General features: G+C 47.1%; 9 protein-coding genes across 9 annotated transcripts; 4 read left to right on the forward strand and 5 right to left on the reverse strand.

Annotated features, from left to right (window-relative positions):
* Nucleotides 1–200: 200 nt before the first annotated feature.
* On the reverse strand, nt 201–2,036 carry MET13 (methylenetetrahydrofolate reductase (NAD(P)H); the record flags this gene model as incomplete). Its single annotated transcript, XM_024856823.1, has 1 exon — nt 201–2,036. The coding sequence occupies one exon, from the start codon at nt 2,034–2,036 to the stop codon at nt 201–203; it is 1,836 nt and encodes a 611-aa protein (XP_024714703.1).
* Nucleotides 2,037–2,424: 388 nt separating this feature from the next.
* On the reverse strand, nt 2,425–6,708 carry KRE5 (Kre5p; the record flags this gene model as incomplete). The annotated part of the gene is made up of 1 exon (XM_024856824.1): nt 2,425–6,708. The coding sequence occupies one exon, from the start codon at nt 6,706–6,708 to the stop codon at nt 2,425–2,427; it is 4,284 nt and encodes a 1,427-aa protein (XP_024714704.1).
* A 73-nt stretch (nt 6,709–6,781) lies between these two features.
* Nucleotides 6,782–7,445, forward strand: C7M61_001415 (uncharacterized protein; the record flags this gene model as incomplete). The annotated part of the gene is made up of 2 exons (XM_024856825.1): nt 6,782–7,398; nt 7,439–7,445. The coding sequence occupies 2 exons, from the start codon at nt 6,782–6,784 to the stop codon at nt 7,443–7,445; spliced, it is 624 nt and encodes a 207-aa protein (XP_024714705.1).
* Nucleotides 7,446–7,504: 59 nt separating this feature from the next.
* On the reverse strand, nt 7,505–8,530 carry C7M61_001416 (uncharacterized protein; the record flags this gene model as incomplete). The annotated part of the gene is made up of 1 exon (XM_024856826.1): nt 7,505–8,530. One exon carries the CDS (start codon nt 8,528–8,530, stop codon nt 7,505–7,507), a length of 1,026 nt encoding a protein of 341 aa, XP_024714706.1.
* Nucleotides 8,531–8,589: 59 nt separating this feature from the next.
* On the reverse strand, nt 8,590–11,019 carry C7M61_001417 (uncharacterized protein; the record flags this gene model as incomplete). The annotated part of the gene is made up of 1 exon (XM_024856827.1): nt 8,590–11,019. The coding sequence occupies one exon, from the start codon at nt 11,017–11,019 to the stop codon at nt 8,590–8,592; it is 2,430 nt and encodes an 809-aa protein (XP_024714707.1).
* Nucleotides 11,020–11,272: 253 nt separating this feature from the next.
* GLE2 (RNA export factor) lies at nt 11,273–12,409 on the forward strand (the record flags this gene model as incomplete). Its single annotated transcript, XM_024856828.1, has 1 exon — nt 11,273–12,409. One exon carries the CDS (start codon nt 11,273–11,275, stop codon nt 12,407–12,409), a length of 1,137 nt encoding a protein of 378 aa, XP_024714708.1.
* Nucleotides 12,410–12,840: 431 nt separating this feature from the next.
* C7M61_001419 (uncharacterized protein) lies at nt 12,841–13,509 on the forward strand (the record flags this gene model as incomplete). Its single annotated transcript, XM_024856829.1, has 1 exon — nt 12,841–13,509. The coding sequence occupies one exon, from the start codon at nt 12,841–12,843 to the stop codon at nt 13,507–13,509; it is 669 nt and encodes a 222-aa protein (XP_024714709.1).
* Nucleotides 13,510–14,918: 1,409 nt separating this feature from the next.
* On the forward strand, nt 14,919–17,138 carry FLO8 (Flo8p; the record flags this gene model as incomplete). The annotated part of the gene is made up of 1 exon (XM_024856830.1): nt 14,919–17,138. One exon carries the CDS (start codon nt 14,919–14,921, stop codon nt 17,136–17,138), a length of 2,220 nt encoding a protein of 739 aa, XP_024714710.1.
* A 184-nt stretch (nt 17,139–17,322) lies between these two features.
* C7M61_001421 (dolichyl-P-Man:Man(5)GlcNAc(2)-PP-dolichol alpha-1,3-mannosyltransferase) lies at nt 17,323–18,741 on the reverse strand (the record flags this gene model as incomplete). Its single annotated transcript, XM_024856831.1, has 1 exon — nt 17,323–18,741. The coding sequence occupies one exon, from the start codon at nt 18,739–18,741 to the stop codon at nt 17,323–17,325; it is 1,419 nt and encodes a 472-aa protein (XP_024714711.1).
* Nucleotides 18,742–18,745: the final 4 nt, after the last annotated feature.

Here is an 18,745-nt window from a genome sequence, read left to right on the forward strand (position 1 = left end):
GTAAATAGCATAAATGCAGAAAAAAACTTGCGGTGACGAGTCACCGGATTGAGCTCCATCAAAATGAAGGTGGCACTTGACAGAGGTTTTATCACCAAGTTGAATTAGATAAAAACCGGGCCCCTGATGTTGTTGAAAGCAGGGCCAATATCCGAGCAAATGTGTATGTGTTGAAGAATTGAACGATGGAGAGATGGCATCTAAAGAGAAGCCACAGGGAGATCCTGGAAAAGGTCAAAGATAATGTTGTTGCCACTGGTGAAGTCGTTGTTGACAAAGTTGCACAAAACAAAGTTGTCTCCGAAACCAGTCAACAACTTCGAGAAAGCATCAATCTTGGCTTCCTCAACTTCCTCCTTCACGGACTTGGTGTGGAAGATCTTCACCCACTCGTCAAGCAAGCGGTAGACCTCATCCTTCCAGGCCAAGAAGGAGACCTTTTCAACAATAGTGGGTTGCAAGATCTCCTCGCCAGGGAAGACACCCCAAGTGACGGCGTTGATGTCGTCATCATGAGCGTTAGTAGACAATGTGCCCTGCTTGTCGACAGCGTAGTAAGTGACGACAGAATGGGCATCTCTAGCATTGTGCTCCTCGACTCTTTGCAACAAAATGTTGAGTGCATCTTTGTGGATGAAGAATTCCAAATACTGTTTCTGGTAGACAAATCCGTTCTTTGGACCCCAGCCGAAAACTTCATCGTTGGATCTGATGGCACTTAAAGCTGGTTGCGAGTTCAACGTGAAAATACCTTTCTTGTTCATCTCGATCAACGCAGGCTTCAACACTTCAGTATCATCACCGATTGGACCGTCACTCCATGGCAATGACTTGATCTCGCCTTGCAAGTAGGAAATCAAAATTTGAGAAAGATCAGCCAAGGTCTGAGGGCAGCCCCATAATTCAAAGGCACGCTTTGGAGATTGACGTAACAACTCTGTGGCAGAAAGATCGATGTCACCAAAAGCGGGAGATCTGGAATCACCCCATCGACCGTTAGGGAACTCATCCCAACCTGAAGTACGGGAGATGTAAGAGTATTTTCTGTTCTGCCAGAAGATGGGACGGATCGATTCCTTCGATCGCATGGGGTGCAACGACTTCCTCCAGGGCAATTCGTCACCCACAACAGCGTTATCTTTGACGTGCTCGATCAAGTTAAGGTGCTCCAACACCATGATAGTTGAACGCTCAAGATTCATGGTGTAGAAGTGAAGGTGATTGACGTATCCAGAATCAATAAGCTTTTGACACATCTCACCCACTAACTGAGTTCCCTTTTCTCTAACAGCGTAATCATCCTCCTTGATAGGATCCAATGCCTGTAAAAAGTGCTCTGGAATCTTCACCTGAGACCACTTGGCTCTTCTAATGAAGGCAGAGTAGGTTGAAATTGGCATGATACCAGGAATGATGGGAATATCCACACCAATCTTACGGATCTTCAGGCACCAGCTGATAAAGTTGTCCACATCGTAAAACATCTGTGTGATGATAAAGTCAGCACCAGCGTCGACTTTCTCCTTCAAATAGCTCAACAACTTACCATCATCCTCTTCTTCGGGATGACCTTCGGGGTATGCCGCTATACCAATGTTGAAGTGGTCACCGTAGTTCTTACGGATGTAGCGAATCAAATCCTTAGCATACTTGAAATCACCAGTGGACTCTGAGCCATCCAAAGGTGGATCACCTCTTAAGGCCAAGATGTTCTGGCATCCCGAGGCGTGAGCTTTACTTAATGCTTCGTCAATCAACTCCACCTTCATGTTGGTACACGTCAAGTGCATGCAAGTCTCTAAACCAAGAGTTGATTGGGCAGTGTAGACCATTTCGTTGGTAAGGGTGGAGGAGCGACCGCCTGCGTTCCAAGTGATATCAATGAAGATCGGGTTCAACTCGTACATTCTATCCATTCTGTCGTAAAGGTTCTGTACACCCTGGGAGGTCTTGGGGACAAAGAACTCGAACGAGAAGGTTGCCGGAGGCGGGTTGGAGCACGAGTGTGCATCGTCCAACTTCTTCGAGATTTTCATGGTTAACTATGAAGAAGACGTTCGGGTAGTATTTTTTTCAGTCCAGTACTAGTCACCTCTATTCGGGCCTCGCGTCCTGCAGAGAGCACGTAGACTCACTTAATCTCACATGGTTAGCTTATCATGATCCAGCCTTGAGTCTCGTGTTTTATGAGATTGTATGACATGGGGTCATTCATAAGATCTCGTTCTGTCTCGAATATTCGAATTCATGGGCCATCTCTCCGGTCCCCTCAGCTTCTTCCACCATCGCCTATAATGCATAATTGATTCACAAGCACACGTGACCTGAGGCCATGTCGGTATATGCCATAATGGGCTACTTTCCGCGCCCGTCAAAGTACCTAAACTGGCCGCCCTCGCATGAAATATGGTTGGGTTGTCCTGCCTATAACTCATCGTGCCCCACGTTCGCACCGGTATCGCTCTCGCTATTTTGCAACCGTTGAATCTGATCGTCGTACTCTTTCCATTCTGGAATCAGTCTCTGCACACGCTCTAATTTGGTTTCTTTTCTGAAAGGGTCACTGCATAAATCGATCATTTTAGCCTTCTTCTTGCTCTCGTCAGAGCACCAGGTCTCACACCAGAGCCAGTCCTGCTTCAATGTGTGAATAGGAATCAGCCTTTGCATGTTGTTGGGCAAATCCTGGTCGAGATTAGCGAGTGACTCTTTGTCACTGGAGAGTTTCTGGTAGTGAGTTCTAAGCCTGTCACCAGCGTACTGTTGTCTGAACTCATCGAGGTCAACCACAAAGAGCGCACTGATATGGTACTTCAAATCGTCTTGCAAAACGTTCTTCCAGTATCCTTGCTTCCAGAACCTATAGCCTTCAACTTCCTTACGGGAGTCACACATTGGCGGGAATCCATACACTTTACCTTTAAGGTCAGTGTCAACTAACTCTTTTAGGTCAGTTCTGGCTGTCTGATCTGCATCCACAAAAATTACCTTGTCTAACTGGTTAGGGAACAAGACATCCAAGAATAAGATTTTATAGCCCCACACCTGACGGTATTTCTCTTTCTGCTGGCGAAGCCAAAGAGGCCATTTGTAAGTAATGAGTTCATATTGGAAGCCGTAAGCTTCAGCTAATTGCGGAAGAGATTCCACAAACTCGGCACTCAAAAAGTTCCGAAGGAGCCAAAACTTCACTGTAGATTTCGTATGCTTCTTCACGGAAAGCATCATCGTAGAAACGAACCTTTCGTAGAGCTTCCCACTGGCGAGAGTGAACACATTAATGTCTGCATTCTTAGAAGTGCTTACCTTCTTCTTTGCTTTTGCCTGATCTTTTTCTGATTTCTCGAGAAGTCTTGGATGAATAACTGCACCGTGCAAGGAAAACAAAGATACTTCAGCAGACTCGATAGGCTGATCGTTTGTGTCGTATTTGTTGTCGCTTGCTGAGAGTAAGTTGTAAATTTGTTCACCACGTGAACCCCTTTGTATCAGCAAGCTCCACACATCAGGCTTAAGCTGGAATTGAACATAGCCTAGAGTATGCATGACGATACCATCTTCAACCACTTGGTCATTTGTTACATCGAAAGTCAATGTTGCGATCGATTGAGCAGTCTTCACATCCTTTGCATAGCCCTCAACCACTAGTTTATCAAGTGTGTAACTCAATTCCTCGATTTCATCAACAGTGAACTCTTCATGGTCGGCCTTGGATAGCTTGTCCTTAACAATGAGCCATCTGGAGGGGATATCAAGATCAGAAGAGAACTTGTATTTGGGCACAAGTCCTTGGGTTTGAGCACCATGATTCAGAATCAAGAAAGTCCCGTCTTCACCAAATTGCGGATATGAGGATACAAAATTGTGAGCATAAAACCTTTCCAACGAAGTGTGTTCGGCGACATCTTTGAGTGGTTGAATCAAAAGTTTCACGTTGACGAATGGTAGATCTTTAAGAGCACTCACAATAGAGACAATTTTCTGAGAAACATCAGAAATTGGATCAACGATTGCAAGTATATCTACCAGAGCACCATTCTTTGCTTCCGTAATGTTGAGAGAGTTCACAAAGTTAAGTGATGAAAAGTCAAAGCGATCAACGTCTGTTTGAATTTGTGAATCCTCCAAGAAGAATGACTTAGCCACAACGGAACTCACGAGATCAAACCATTCGAAGTTATCATACCCAGACTTTTTGAAGAACATGATTCCTTTCCATGAGAACATATTAGGGTAGGTGTCGGTGATGTCTTTGAAAATGCTGAGGCGCCTCCTATGCTCGAAACCAACCAACTCTATGAGCTCCTCTGTATCGAAGAGATCGTTCAATTTGAGATATCTCGAATTGAACAACATTCCGGGTTGGTGTAGCTGGATCTGATGGTCCTGAAGAAGTTGAGCTTTCTTCAGCAGTATCTTAGAATAAACCTTGCTTTTGGCTTTCAACACTTCCGATTTCAAATCAGTGATAGTTTCATGAGTTAATGGTTTAGCCCCATATTTCGCGGTGAGCTTGTTTAGCAAGGAGTCGTCGTCTGAAATATTCAAGATACGGATTTCCAAAGACATGTCCAGATAGATTTCAAGAAGTTCCAAAAGCTTCGAGAATTGAGCGAGGATTAGACGGGAGTTGAAGTCACCAATAAGCCAAAAAGTTCCAGGTGCGTCATTCGGCTTATTGATCTTCTTGAAAGCCGATGAATTATCAATCAACTCCTTTGTTACCTCCTTGTATCTAATGTTGCTTAGATCTTTTGGAGAAACGCGTGAATTTCTGCTATCTTTGGCATCCTGAAAGAGAACAGATTTGAGATCTTTCCCTCTGTCTTCCCTCTTTTTAATCTTTTGCTGCAAAAGACGAACATCATTACCCATCTGTTTAGTCATTGCAGCCTGCCATGGAGACTTCATGTCGTGTATCACACCGTTGATTATCACAGAAGGAGAGTCAAGCGAGAACTCACGAATTGTTTTCTCGTAGTTTCTGAAGGCACCTCGCTTGTCCTCAGGGACCTCTACCTTTGAAAGGATCTCGTGCTTCTCTTCTTGAGTGGGTGCTTCGTAGTACTGGTACAACAAAGCAAATGCCTCTTTGGAGTCGCTAACTTCCATAATGTGGTAGAACTTTTCCGTAACCAACTCATCCTCGTCACTGTCAACAAGAGGAACAACCGCAATCTGTTGGGGAAGATTTCTGTCGAGGATGATCTTGGCAAATGTGAAGAAAACCTTCACCTGAATGGAGCTTGAAAAATTGATAGCGAAGATCAATTCATGAGAGTTCTCTCTGAGAGCAGGAACCTGGCCGAATTGTAATCTCTGCGCCTCGACTCCAAGGTATGCTTCTCTTCTGTTCACATCAAACAAGTCATATGGGTCATCCTTCTCGATATCGTTGAAGTAGACAACACCACCCGATGTATCATCTGTTGGATCAAAGGCATGTTTGTAGACTGCGTATCTGTTTTCTTGATCGCCAGTACGATACTGAACTTCTCTGAAGGCACTCATGAGAGCGAACTTATAGAAAAGGAATTTGCTCTGCTCGTTGGAGAAGCCTAGTTCACTCATTCTTTGAGCAAGTCTGAGCTCTGTATTCAATTTGCTGATGACATGCGGGAGGTCCATCTCCAATTTGTGAACCGAGGCACCGTTCAAGTAGAGACCGACGGACTCAGCAGAGGCACCTCTGTTTTCGTTCACTTTGGCCGCCGCCCTCGTGGATTCCAAGCCTGGGATATTCTGAATGAGCTGGATGTAAGGTCCATAAAGGGGAAGATTGTTTAAAATCTCTTGAAGAAGTTCGTGTTGATCAGCTTCAGGCTGAGCAAGGACAAGAGCTGTGATTTTAACAGCTAACTCTTGGTATGACTCCTCCTCAAGGGCTTTCAAGGGTTGGCCTCTTTTTCTTATATCAGCCAAGTATTTTCTGATGTCACCAGTGTATTTGATCTTTGACGATTTCGTTCCATTGAGCGGCTGCTTGGGCGTCAAAATAGCGCCGAATCCAGGGATCTCGCTCTTTGGGCCCTCAGTTGGTACGTATCTCCACACAAATCTCAACTTGTCAGATTCGGCAAATTGGTACAATGTTTCGAACATTTGGCCAAGTCTGGGGCTCTTCGAAGAGCCATAAAGCACTAGCAAAGGCTTCTTCTCGTCATTTCCAATCACTCTATCAAAAGCCTTGGTCTCCTCTGAAGTTTTAGAAAGCTGAAGGGCGTATAAGTCAGCGTCGGAGCAATAGATACTGTCTCCATACTTCACCCAAGCACCCAAGGGGTCTTCGATTTCGTTTCCAAAAGAGTCCTTCGCACACGTCTTGAGAATCTTCGATTCATCCACTTCATTCTGGTAGTGTCTGTAGTGTGCCTCTATTCTTGGGGTATAGATCTTGTTCACCAAGTTGAGATCAGCCATGCCTTTCTCCTCTGGCAGCAAGCTTCCAACAAAGGAATCATAGATTTGCTCATCAGTCCTTGATCCGGTTTCAGATTCGATCTCAACGTCATCAAAATCGTCGTCGTCCCAGTCCAAAGGTTCCTCATTCTGGTACAAGGCTCTCACTACCAGCACATACAAGCTATCCTTATACGAGCCTGCAGCTTCTATAAGTTGCTCAGGAAAAGGAGCTTCCAGCCAATCGGCTGTGAGCTTGATCAGGACAGCTGAAGCGGCAGCTATAGTCCAGAATCGTGAAATCAACATTCCGAAAGTAGAGTGGTATCGCCAAGTAGATACTACTTATGGTGCGCGCAGAGCATCGCCAGTGGAAATCACCATGTATCGAGGACTTCTAGTATCGGCTAGGCGTTTGTCAATATCACCACAATTACGGGCTCTGAAGCTTCTACAAGAAGTGAAGAGTGATCCCAACAATATAGATGCTGTGTGTACCAGTTATGGCTGGTTCCTAGTACCCAAGAAATATGTGTCTCGAGGCTGGACCGAAACCCAGCTAGACCAATTGCTTCTGAAAATACCGGGGCTCAAGCTGGGTGAGACTTTATCATCTGAAGACCCCCTTTTCGAAAAAGCTCAGGAAGAAATTGAAAAGTGGGTGGATCAGACCAAGAAATCAGACATACCCAACCCACAGATCGAGACGGCTCTGACACGAAAGAAAGCCGCAGATCAGGCCCTCTACATTACACAGTACCTTGGCAACTCCCTACAACGGAAGGACGGTGCCATGGTGGAGAGCAGGCCAAAGGAGGAGAGAGTTTCTTTCACGCATGCCTGGAACTACTTCAGAAGTATATGCGGAAACGAGTTCCGTAAGGAGGATGGCAAGATTGACCAGCAGGCGATTGTCCTGAAGTGGAAGAGTATGTCGAAGATCGAGAAAAACGAATACAGAGAGGCTTACATGAAAGTTCTTCAGGAGGGTAAGGAAGTGTTCATGGGCAAAATCGTTACAAGGGAGTTTAAAGACGAGTGGTTGAAGAAGCGGAAGGCCTCCGTGGGCCGAGGAAGGCCACGCAAGAAAGACTTGGAGGAACTCTCAGACTAGCGCTGGTGCGTCTTCATCTTCTTCGTCATGGTCGTTAAGATCGTAAATCTCGTAATTGTCAGCATCGAACTTGGCCTGGAGATTCTTGATCTGGAAGCCAAACCGGCTCTGACAAACAGAGTCAATTGCATGCCACCGGCTAGAATTCTGGAATATCGAGCCGAGCTTCTCGAAAATGCCCGTGAACTCCTTGATATCAACCACACCGAGCTCTGTCGTTCCCACATACTCTTCTGGAATCTTTTCGAGCTGGGCCAAGAACAATTCGAGGAAGCAATTGGCAAACTCTGCACCTTCTCGGAGAAAGGCCTCGCTCAGCAGAACAAGTCGTAGTAAGGTGGTCCACTGGGTACATGAACATAGGTTAGCTAGGACACAAAAATGGACAAATGAAATCTGGAGCTCCGAGAGTAGTAGCCATTTCGATGAGTATAGCTGATGTAGCTGCCAAGAGCGATCTAGAGCATTTTTAGTCTTTTGTTCGTCGCTGTTTCCCTCGGTCTCTCTGAACAGAACTATGGTGTAAGAGAGCTCTTCGGAGGTCTGGTCCAGAAGCACCTGATTTGGATCTTTGCTTTTTAGCGTTCTCTTCAAAACCATATTCTCCTCTTTCAGAGGGGTGGCGGTAGTTACAGGCTCAGATGGCCCAATGGCTTGGATATCAGACATCTCTATATGCCTGGTGAGTGATGTCCAGGCCTCGATATCCTCAGGATACAGCACCATGAAATGGTACTCGGAGGCAACCTTATCCATGTCAGGTGTCTTTTGTAGGAATTGTTCCTTCTCACAGTCCCAGTATATGGAAGTCACTTGCTTATCATGGAATTCAAACCACTTGCCTGCTCTCATATCTCCATCGGCGTAATGGAAGAGATGAAGACCAGCGGGTATCAGATTTAGACCCTTGAAGACGGCATTGACATTGAAGAACGCTGTATCAATCCCAATTACATAGTCAGGGTTATTCAGGGGTAGCAGGTCTATCCATAGTGTTCCTTGAGGTGGTCCACTCATGCTACTTGATTTTTCGCACCCATCTACTCTAATGCACCGCCGGTTCATTATCATTACTATTAAGTGAGGAGCTCAATACTCTCTCTTTGTCTTCTAAAGTTGGCGTCTTCGTCGCTGTTCTCTTCATTATCAGCGATCTCAAACTCACTCGCCACACTCTCTACTATGCTCATCTCTTGTTGCAACTCAGAGAACCTCAGTGTAACCAACCGCGAAAGAATGAAACGGTCAATAAAGCCACACATCCGGTTATTGTCTTTGTGTTCGGTGAGAACGAGATGGTTCATGTGGAGTCTTTCCACAATCTCAATTACCTGTTTGAGCGGTGTATTGTCCTTCACGATGATGATTGGTTTTTCAACCTCGAGGGTTACCATGTGCACATTGGCGTAGCTGTTAGTAAGGTTCTGCTCGTATTCTTGCTGCTCCTCGTGGAATGACTCAGGTAAGCTGGCTTGGAAAGAGACAACTGACGAGGTGGGCTGAGAGCTGCCGATCACACGAGCGATCTCCCAGTAGACATGCTTCTTTGTGACATAACCAAGACTGAGAGGGTTTTCGTCACTGTAAATAACGGGATATCCCTCGTGAGCGTCTTCTGAAAGGTACGCGTACAATGACAGAAGGGTGTATGGCTCGCTTGGGCGAATATACAATTTTCTTGTCCTTTGAAGGGGAACCATTATAGCCTTCACGGTGACATCTGGAAGACGGGCCTTGAATGTGGAGGAAAGAACGGCAAATGAGCATAAACCATGGCCCTTGTTGCTGTTCACCTCTCCGGTTTCACCAATGTGGTTGAACTCGGTACTAAGCCAGGAGTCGTAAACATTCTCCACTGAAAGCTGATCACTGATAAACTTGGACGTCAAGACAGCGATCATGATGGGCAAGACGTACGACACAGCACCTGTTAATTCGAATATAATGACGACCACACACAAGGTCAATTTTGTAATTCCAGACATGAACGCAGCTGCACCGACAACTGCATGAGAAGAAGGTGAAACAAGACACGACTTTGCTGTACAAGTCGCAAGGTAGTCACCCTCGACAGCTTTTTGAATAGCTTGTGAAACAATACCAACAATTCGACCGACAGTACCACCCATCACCAAGGAAGGCATCAAAATACCTCCTGGAAGCAGGAGACCGTAAGAGTAGGTTGACAAGCAGAAGCCTTGGATGGTAATGTAGACAAGCTTGAATAATGTGCTCACTGTCGAAGGTTGGCACATGAAGTTTTCTGAATTGGACTCCAAGTTGGAGTCGTCTTTTGGACAGTCTTTGAATAGAAGTTTGAGGAATGCAGCAAGGGGCATCCTCGTTAAAGGAATGGCAAAGGTGAGAAGGCCAGTAAGCAAGGCGACCAATATTAGTTCCACGTACTTACCGTGCTGTTCGCTGACTCTAGTGAGAACTGCCAATCTTTTCCAAAGCCTCCTCTTGAATTGTGGGTCGGAGAATTTGAGATAGACCTTTGTGTACAAGTGACCGTACAATCCTCCAAGTACACCTAGGAGCAAAAATGGGATGATCTCCAAAAAGAGCCAGCTGAAGTTACCAAACAGGACCTCAAAAAGATCGTCCTCTCGGAAATTCTCCCCATCCGTAAATGAACGTACACCATTGAGTGCCACGAGAGCCACAGTGGCAGAGACGAATGAGTTCCACATTATTTTTGTCGGAACGAAGTAAGAAGGAAGAAGCTCAACGACAAAGAGAACTCCGCCGATCGGAGAATTAAAAGCAACAGCTATACCTGTGGCGGTTGCAGCACTAAGAAGCTCTCTTCTGACTCCCTCCGTGGCAGCATCTCCGAAAATGGCATCGAAGCTGATGTACAAGATACAGCACGATACATGCACCAACGGGCCCTCAATACCTAACCAGAAGCCAGAACTAACCACCAAAACCAAACAGACAATCTTGTAGAAAAGAGTCCTGGGGCCTAAGTACGTCTTGAGATAGTAATTGAAGCCTGAGATAATGAGCTTGAGCTCAGGGATACCCAGCTGTTTGATCATGGGTGCCTTGTTAATGGTAAGGACACCGGCAGCCATTGAGAAGGACAACACAAGGAATAGATAAATTGGCAACCCTAGAAGGCCACTAACAACGATGTTTCCTGACCCAGAGATAATCTGCAGCCAGTCACGCCAATGGTCAGCTGGACAAGTCAGGTATGGATTGAGAAGTGACCAGGTGTCCAACGACGAAAAGCAGAGTCCTTTTTTGAAATCATTAAGGAAAACAGAAAATAGGTCTATGACAATTGTAGCGTACCCAACTAGCAAAGAGCTTCCGATTATCGTTACCCATTTTTTCAGATTCATCAGCGCTCCAGACTCTCTATTCGACTCTTTCATCCAGTCGATGTAAGTATTGTCTTCATAGTGTCCTTGCAAAGGCCATTTTTCTCTACCTGTTTGTGGCGTATGTAGTGGGTCGTGGTACCGGACCGTAGGTATATTGTGGTCCTTGTCCATGGGTTAAAACATGAGGTGTTTCAAGCGGAAGCCGATCTGGAGTAGTTAGTGCGGTGCACGGGTGTCACCATTAACCAACAACAAACTTTTTCGATATTGGGTTAACAAAGAGTAAGGCTTTAAGGTTTCACCAAATTTGCATTATTGATCCCAATCGTCCGTTGAACTTCCAGTCTCGAGTCGTGGTAAAGATTTCGCGTGACAACAAAAAAATCAAGTAAACGAGACCCCTTCATAACATCACCGCATCGCCATGTCCTTCAGTCTAAACTCCACCACGGGCCTCAATTCATCATCAAATCTTCTGGCCAATCTGAACACCAGTGCTGCTACAGGTCAGGAGCTTGCAAATGATGTCTTGGTGAACAATGGTCCCGAAGACAGCATAACTGATCTAGCATTCTCACCACAACAAGAGCTTCTTGCTGTGGCTAGTTGGGACAAGAAAGTGAGAATCTACGAGGTTGATCCCAACTCCGGTCAGAATCAAGGAAAAGCCTTGTTTGAACATGAGGGTCCCGTCTTTTCCGCAAGATGGTCTACCGATGGTTCCAAGATTAGCAGTGGTGCTGCCGACAAACAGGTTAAGCTTTTCGACTTGGCATCTCAGCAGGCTCAGCAAATCGGTGTTCATGATGCGCCTGTGAGAGCTGTTCGTTTTGTCCAGTGTGGTCCAACAAACACAGAGGTTGTTGTCAGTGGTCTGTGGGACAAGACTTTGAAATATTGGGATACTCGTCTGCCCCAGCCAATCTCGACCATCCAATTACCTGAGAGGGTCTATACCATGGACGCAGCACAGAAGCTTTTGGTTGTGGGCTGTGCCGACAGACACATTGCTGCAATTGATCTCAACAACCCGCAACAGATCTTCAAGTCGCTGCAGTCAGCATTGAAGTACCAAACCAGAGTAGTGTCTTGCTACCCACAAGGAAACGGTTATGCGATTGGCTCTGTTGAAGGCAGATGTGCTATTCAGTACATTGACGAAGCCGAGCAACAAAAGTCTGGTTTCTCTTTCAGATGCCACCGTAAGTTGCCTAATGGTGCGCCAGCTACATCATCTGCTAGGACGGTTGCCAACCAGGAAGTCCACGTTTACCCAGTTAATGCCATCTCGTTCCACCCTATTTATGGCACGTTCTCTACAGCTGGCTCAGACGGTACCTTCTGCTTCTGGGACAAGGACGCTCGCCAAAGGTTGAAGAATTTCCCATCTGTCAATGCAAGTATCACTGCGACAGCCTTTAACAGAAACGGTACCATCTTTGCCTACGCTAAGAGCTACGACTGGTCACAAGGCTACCAGGGTAACAGGCCAGACTACCCTAACGAAATCAAGTTGCATGCCACCAAGGACGATGAAATCAAGCAAAAGAAGAGAAGATAATCATATGGGTATGACATGAACTCAAAAACAAGGTTAGCGCTTTTGCAGCCAAAGCATATATAGGAAAGGGCAAGGAAAGAAAGAAAGTGACAGGCCTTGGGTATTCTCAATGGAGAAGGGTGATCGTTTGGAGCAATGTTGCAAACGACATTTACGCAAATATTGCCTACATCAGAAGAGACAGCGACCTGGAGAGTCAGTCAATGAGCTCGTGAGCAGCCTTACGGTGCCTCGCGGCTCATGTAGGGTGCACACCCGTGCACCAGAGCCGAGTCGCCTGGTTTCTTTTTCGTGCTCGCTACGTCGAATCATTCCGCGAAAAAAACCCTACCCTCCGGCCCATAACTCCCAAAGTCCAATCCTCTCTTGACAGGCGGGCTTTTTTCTCATCCTCCACCCTCTGATAGAAGAACACAACCCTATTTATTGTCATGAAACGCCAAATCATTCCTGAGGCGTTTGTAAACCAAAGAGAAACTATTGACAAAACTTTAATCGAGGCACAAAACCAGCCTTCCCAATACTACACCAGGCGTAACAACCGCAGAACCAATGTCAACCAGTTTCACTCTGGTTCTTTGAGCCACAGCAGCTCAGACAGCAGTTCCAACGGCCAGGCTCTCAGATACGGCTGGAACCAACCACAAGCCCATAACCAAGCGCTTCCTCTCGCTCCTTCAGCGTCTAACATGGGTGTGATGGGTGTCGACGTCTACGGCTTCAGAAACAACGCTGCCAACAAGTTTGGTGGTGCTGGAGGCACCGGTGTCGTCCACGTGCCACAGATCTTCGACGACCAGCCCATCACGAAACCGCTGGTGTCGCTGGTGCTGCTGCTGGGTCTGAGAAACCTTAGCGACGACAGTGTCGTTGATGCCGGCTTGGGTGCACCAGGTGCTAGCCCTGCTGGCGGTCTTTTGGCCGGTCAGGTCCCCCACGCCGGAAACGGCGGTGGACTCGCTACATTTGATCCTTTCAACGAGAAGGACCACTTGTGGCTGTTTAATTCGTCAAACAACTTTTTGGGCGGAAACCTTGCTCCGTCCAGCTCCAACATTTGGGGTGATAACAACAAGACCGACGCTGCCGTGTGGGGTTAGTGAGCTACGCTAACCTCAGCCAGAGGCGAGGTCGGCCTTGCTTGGGGCCCCGAGTTTTCTTTTATTTACGGGGCGGGAATCGGAAAAAAAATATTCATGGAGATTTCAAAAACCAGTCTGGCGGTAGCCAGGAGGCTGGATAGACGCGTGATGATGATGGAGAATTAGTTACTGCCCGTGGATGGGCGTGGATAATAGTGTGTTTGCTGTTACTGTTTGTGTTTGTTTTTTTGTGTTATTACGGTGTACGGTGTCCGGAGACCCGGTGTCGGTATAGGTTTTATAAGTAGATGGATAAATTCTGCTGGAGTAAAGAGGTGTAGAGACGGGGGGGGGGGGTTCTAGGTTGCCTTTGGTTAGCCTGCCCCGTGCTGAGGTCTGGGTTTTCCAAGCAGGTGGTTGCAAAAAATGGTGTACGGGTTTTTGTCTGGGGTGTGCCAAGAGATGCCAGGTCCAATGACCTGGTCGGAGGAATTCCGGCCACAATCACAACCACTTAACGTCGCTTCTCCAGTGCCTTGTCACTGTTATTCCGCTGCAGATACCTGCCATATTGTTACCCGCGGTGCACGGGTGCGTAGATGACCCACCACCGTCACCCCCTACGGGTGCCCCCTCCAAGCCCACACACCCCTATTATGGTGATTTCAAACGTGTCGTGGTGTTTCCCTCGTGCTCTCTCGCCTACAATAAGATAGTACGATGTTCGGCGGCCGGGGCTTCGAAAAGGCACATTTCCGCATTCGGCAATGGCTTCAGGGCAACAAGGGAAGCCCCCGCCAATCACCGCAGCTTTCTTCTAAGCGTAGCAGACTTTTTTTTTTTTTTTTTCTTCTATTTTTCAAAGCGCTTCAGTCCATGCGTCAGACTGGGGGGCTGGGAGATTTTCGATAACGCCAATGGTGGAGATTGCCTGTTGGGCGATGACCAGTGCAATAAGGGTGACTCGCCAAATATGGTCTGCAATAAAAAAAAAAGGACGCTTCTTTCTCCTGAATTATTGCTCTCGTGATTTTTCTTTCTTGCAATTTCCATTTTTTCTCGTGGTCTGCTGAACCCTGCTCCTGCTGTATGGCTGGTGGAAGCAGTGCACGCAGTAATATGGCACCGACTGCCAAAAGTGGCCAAAGTCAAAAAGTTGAAAATTTTTTCATCCCAGCGCCATACAAACGTAAACTTCCTTCTTTTCTTGCAAAGTAAGGCAAGCGCAACCGCAGTGGCCAAAAACCCGCCGAACGGGGCCTTTATTTCCTTCACCCTCTGTTATCTCGACCATATCCAGTCCCCTCATACTGATGCTCAAAAGTCCTCCATCTCACCATCACCACTCAATAAACCACAACCACCGCCCCCTGTTTATGAGCCACCAGAGCACGCCGCAAATACACCCGAAACGGACTCCTGGCACCATGGCGCTGGACACTCCGAGTCAGCTCGGCAACACAGAAACATCCGTCAATACCACCGCCACGTCGGTAGCCCATGGACTCATGGACCTGTCTCGATGTGTGCTGGACGCCAGCGTGGCGCTGCCCAAACAGCTCTTGAATGCTTACATCTACGATTTTTTGATCAAAAACACCTTGCCCCAGACAGCCCGTCTGTTTGTGTGCGAGGCCGATGTTCCGTCGATTCCTTACGACCAGTCTCACCTGCCCTCCAAGGCCCTGCCCCTCATGCCCCTGACACCTCGCCAACAGGCCAACCAGCTCCTGGAAGAGCACCATTTGCCTCGCTTGGCCTTGAGTATGGATGCTCCGCAGGGCTTCTTGTTTGAGTGGTGGCAGGTCTTTTGGGATGTGCTCCAGGCGAAAAATGAGCGTTCTCCTTCGGCCTTGGCCTCCAACTACTACCATATGCTGCTTGCCAAGCAGCGGCAACAGCAAGAAGCTCTGGGCATGGAGTATAGCCAGTACCAGCCCCAGATGGGCCAACCACAGTTTCCACTGCAGTTCCCACTGGACAGTCAGGTCCCCGGCCAGGCTCCCGTCATAATGGGTCCTCAAGGCCCTGTCAATCAGCAGAGACAGTTTTCTGACGCCCGCCAGCAGCAAAGGCTCATGATGTCGATGATGATGAAGCAACAGCAGCAACAACAACAACAGCAGCAGCAACAACAACATCAACACCAACAACATCAACAACAGCAACAACAGCAGCCTCAACAGCAGCAACAAAATCACCAAAATCAGCAACAACCTCAACAACCACATCAGCAGCAGCAACAGCATCAACAGCAACAGCAGCAGCAGCATCAACAACACCCTCAAAGTCAGGACCCTAATTTCGCAAACAACATGAACAGAGCTGCCATGAACGTTGCAAATGGTATGCAAATGCCCATGGGTGGAAACGGTTCGCAAATGCAAATGGGTATGAACATGAACATGGGCATGCCACAGCAGATGATGATGCCTCAACAGCAGGGACTTCTACCCCAGCATCTACAGCAACCGCAACTTCAACAGTCGCCTCACCAGACTCCACAGCAGCATGTTCAATCCCAGATGCACAGTTTACGTCAACAGGCCGTTTCCGCTCATCAGCAGCCCAAGCAAGGTCAACAGCTACCGCAGCAGCCCGGTCAACAACAAGCAGCCGCCGCTGCCGTAGCCGCCGCTGCTGCCGCTGCATCTCAGTCACAGTCTCAGGATGATAATATGGGTAATGGTGCCAAGGGCAAACAAGCTAGACCTATCAGACCTCAGCTGAGATCCGCAAGTGGTATGCAACACCAATTTGCTCCTCAGGGCAATGGTGGTATGTCACCCATGAACTATTCAGGCCAGGTGCTTCGGCAAGGACAGAACGGTGGCAATTCTGGCATGGAGCAAAACCAAGGCAACCAGCAGAATCGTAACACCAGTGCCTTACAGGACTACCAGATGCAGCTCATGCTTTTGGAGAAGCAAAACAAGAAGCGTCTTGATATTGCCCGCAACAGCAGTGCTGGCGACCTTAATTCAATGCCTCAGATGCAACAGGTCCAAGATGGCAACGTCATGCAGCCAAACATGCAGAATGCTCCTCCAAAGGCCTCACCAGCCCCTTCACCAGTTCTCAACAACAAGAACCTGCCTTCCGGAGCGAAAAACAAGCGTGCTCAGCCTGCGAAGAAGAACAGTAAGGTCGGTCCTCCAAGTGCCGCTAATAATGCTAGAAGCAACGTGGCCGGTGGCATTAAGAGAGAGAACGCTGCTCCTCTAACACCTGCCGCTGATGCTGACTTCTCCAACAAGAAGAGAAAGAGTTCGACAAGTGATTCTCCTGCCAAGAAGAACAACAAGGCCGGTGTAAAGAAGGAAGACGAGAAGAAGGTCAAGCCTTCTGATAAGTCGGAAGCTCTGCTTATCGAAGAGATTGATCTCGACAAGAAGACTGATATGGGTCCCGACGATGATAAATTTCAAGGCTCCTCGGCATACTTCCACAGCTCTTTGGGCGGTAATGAGAAACTTGTTTTGGGTGGTGCCACGGCAGGCGACACCAATTTCTTTAATTCTGCCGTCACTTCTGGTATGGACGATGTTGACTTTGAGTTCAACAACTTCTTGGACTCTGCTGACGCTGGTCTCAATGATAGCATCACGGGCTTCAATTGGGGAAACCCCATCGAAGGTGGCGATTAATATGGCTTCAAATAATACTCGGAAGTTGGTTGTTTCATGTTCCATTTTTCAAAAAGTATGAGTGGCTTGAGTTCAGACATTCGACACTTCCGCTATTAAAAGTTCTTTTACTTCTTGGAATTTTAGAGTATCTAATAATTTCTATGTTTTATTACTGCTGAAATGCTTCGTATTCAATGTATGCTTAATTATCTTTCTTCTCTTTTGTCACAGCTCTTGTAGTGAACCAGATTTCTTTGTTCCTCCAGACACCAGCTAGAGTAATAGCTAAAATGCTAACAAGCAATGCAGAACTCAGTGGTGTTGCAGGGAACACATTCCAACACCACTCGTGGGCTAAATAAATCCCGCCCGCGAGAAATGGATTCAAGCCTGTTGCGTACAACAAAAAGGGCATCTGCCAACAATACCAAGAAAGGAACTGGTAATGCAATGATCTTGCAAATGTCACACCAATCACATTTGTTGTTGCAAAGATCAAAAGAATCAACCGAGGACCATCTTGCTGCGATAGAAGAAGGTTGCGGGAAGAGACTGTGGATGTGAAGGGTTTGAAAGCGTCGACGAAAAGCTGTTTGATTGATTTGCCAGTGACTTGGGGAGCAAGGTATCTCGTAAAGACAAAGAGGGCTAAAACGGCGATATGGCCAAGAAGTAGCCCTTTGGAGAAGCCATCAGAGAGGAAGAACTCCTCGGATAAAAACTTCCAGTTCACTGTCCACTTGTATAAGAACTTTCTCGAAAAGTTGAACGCTTGAGACATGTAGGTCCATCTGATGTAAGAAGCTTCGTCGTCCCAGAACAACGGTAACAAGAAGCGCCATCCAATAAGCACTTGAACCAAAGGAATAACCGAAAGGACAGCCAAGAATTGGACCAAATTCTCTCCTAAAAGGAAGTATGATACAATTGCAAATGCAGGGAGGTACAAGAGGGCATTCATCTTCACTGAGATAGCCATTGAGTACAAGTCGGCTGCGACAGCATTCGCCAAAAACACCAATGTGCCAGTAAGCGACTTGTGCCAGTAAGAAACTTGCTGCAAGATTACCACCACGCCGATCATGGCACATGTGGTGAAACAATCATTGAACAACCTCAAGACGTAGATGGATATGAGTCTTTTGCTCAAGAACAAGAGGTACAACGGCCAAGGTGGAATACCCTCTGCCATCGTGTAAGCAACGCATGACAAGGCCACTGTAAACGTAAGCAAGTAACTGAAGAAGAATTGGACTCGCCTTATATTGATTCCACCGTCTGCGAGCCAAAGCAAAAACTGGTACACTTGAACAAAACCAGCCGGGTACACAATAGGACCCGTGTCGCCCACGATTCTCGAGTAATCCAATTCGCCGGCATTTACAAGATCAATCTGTTGCATGTATGTGGTGAAGTCGATCTCTGTGTATCTGACTTTCAGAATCACGACCTTCCCTGCAAGGGAGGTTAGAGAAACAACCATTGGCACGGCTAGACGGTTGCATGCTGGGTCAAAAATGAGAGCTTTTGCGCCATTATAGATATCACCAGCCAAATTGGCTACCGTGAGTTTGGGTAGCTCCTTTTCTTCTCGTGTATCAACACTCGAGTCTTGGGTCATGTAG

Source organism: Candidozyma pseudohaemuli, assembly GCF_003013735.1.
Source record: "Candidozyma pseudohaemuli strain B12108 chromosome Unknown scaffold00002, whole genome shotgun sequence".
NCBI classification, from domain to species: domain Eukaryota; kingdom Fungi; phylum Ascomycota; class Pichiomycetes; order Serinales; family Metschnikowiaceae; genus Candidozyma; species Candidozyma pseudohaemuli.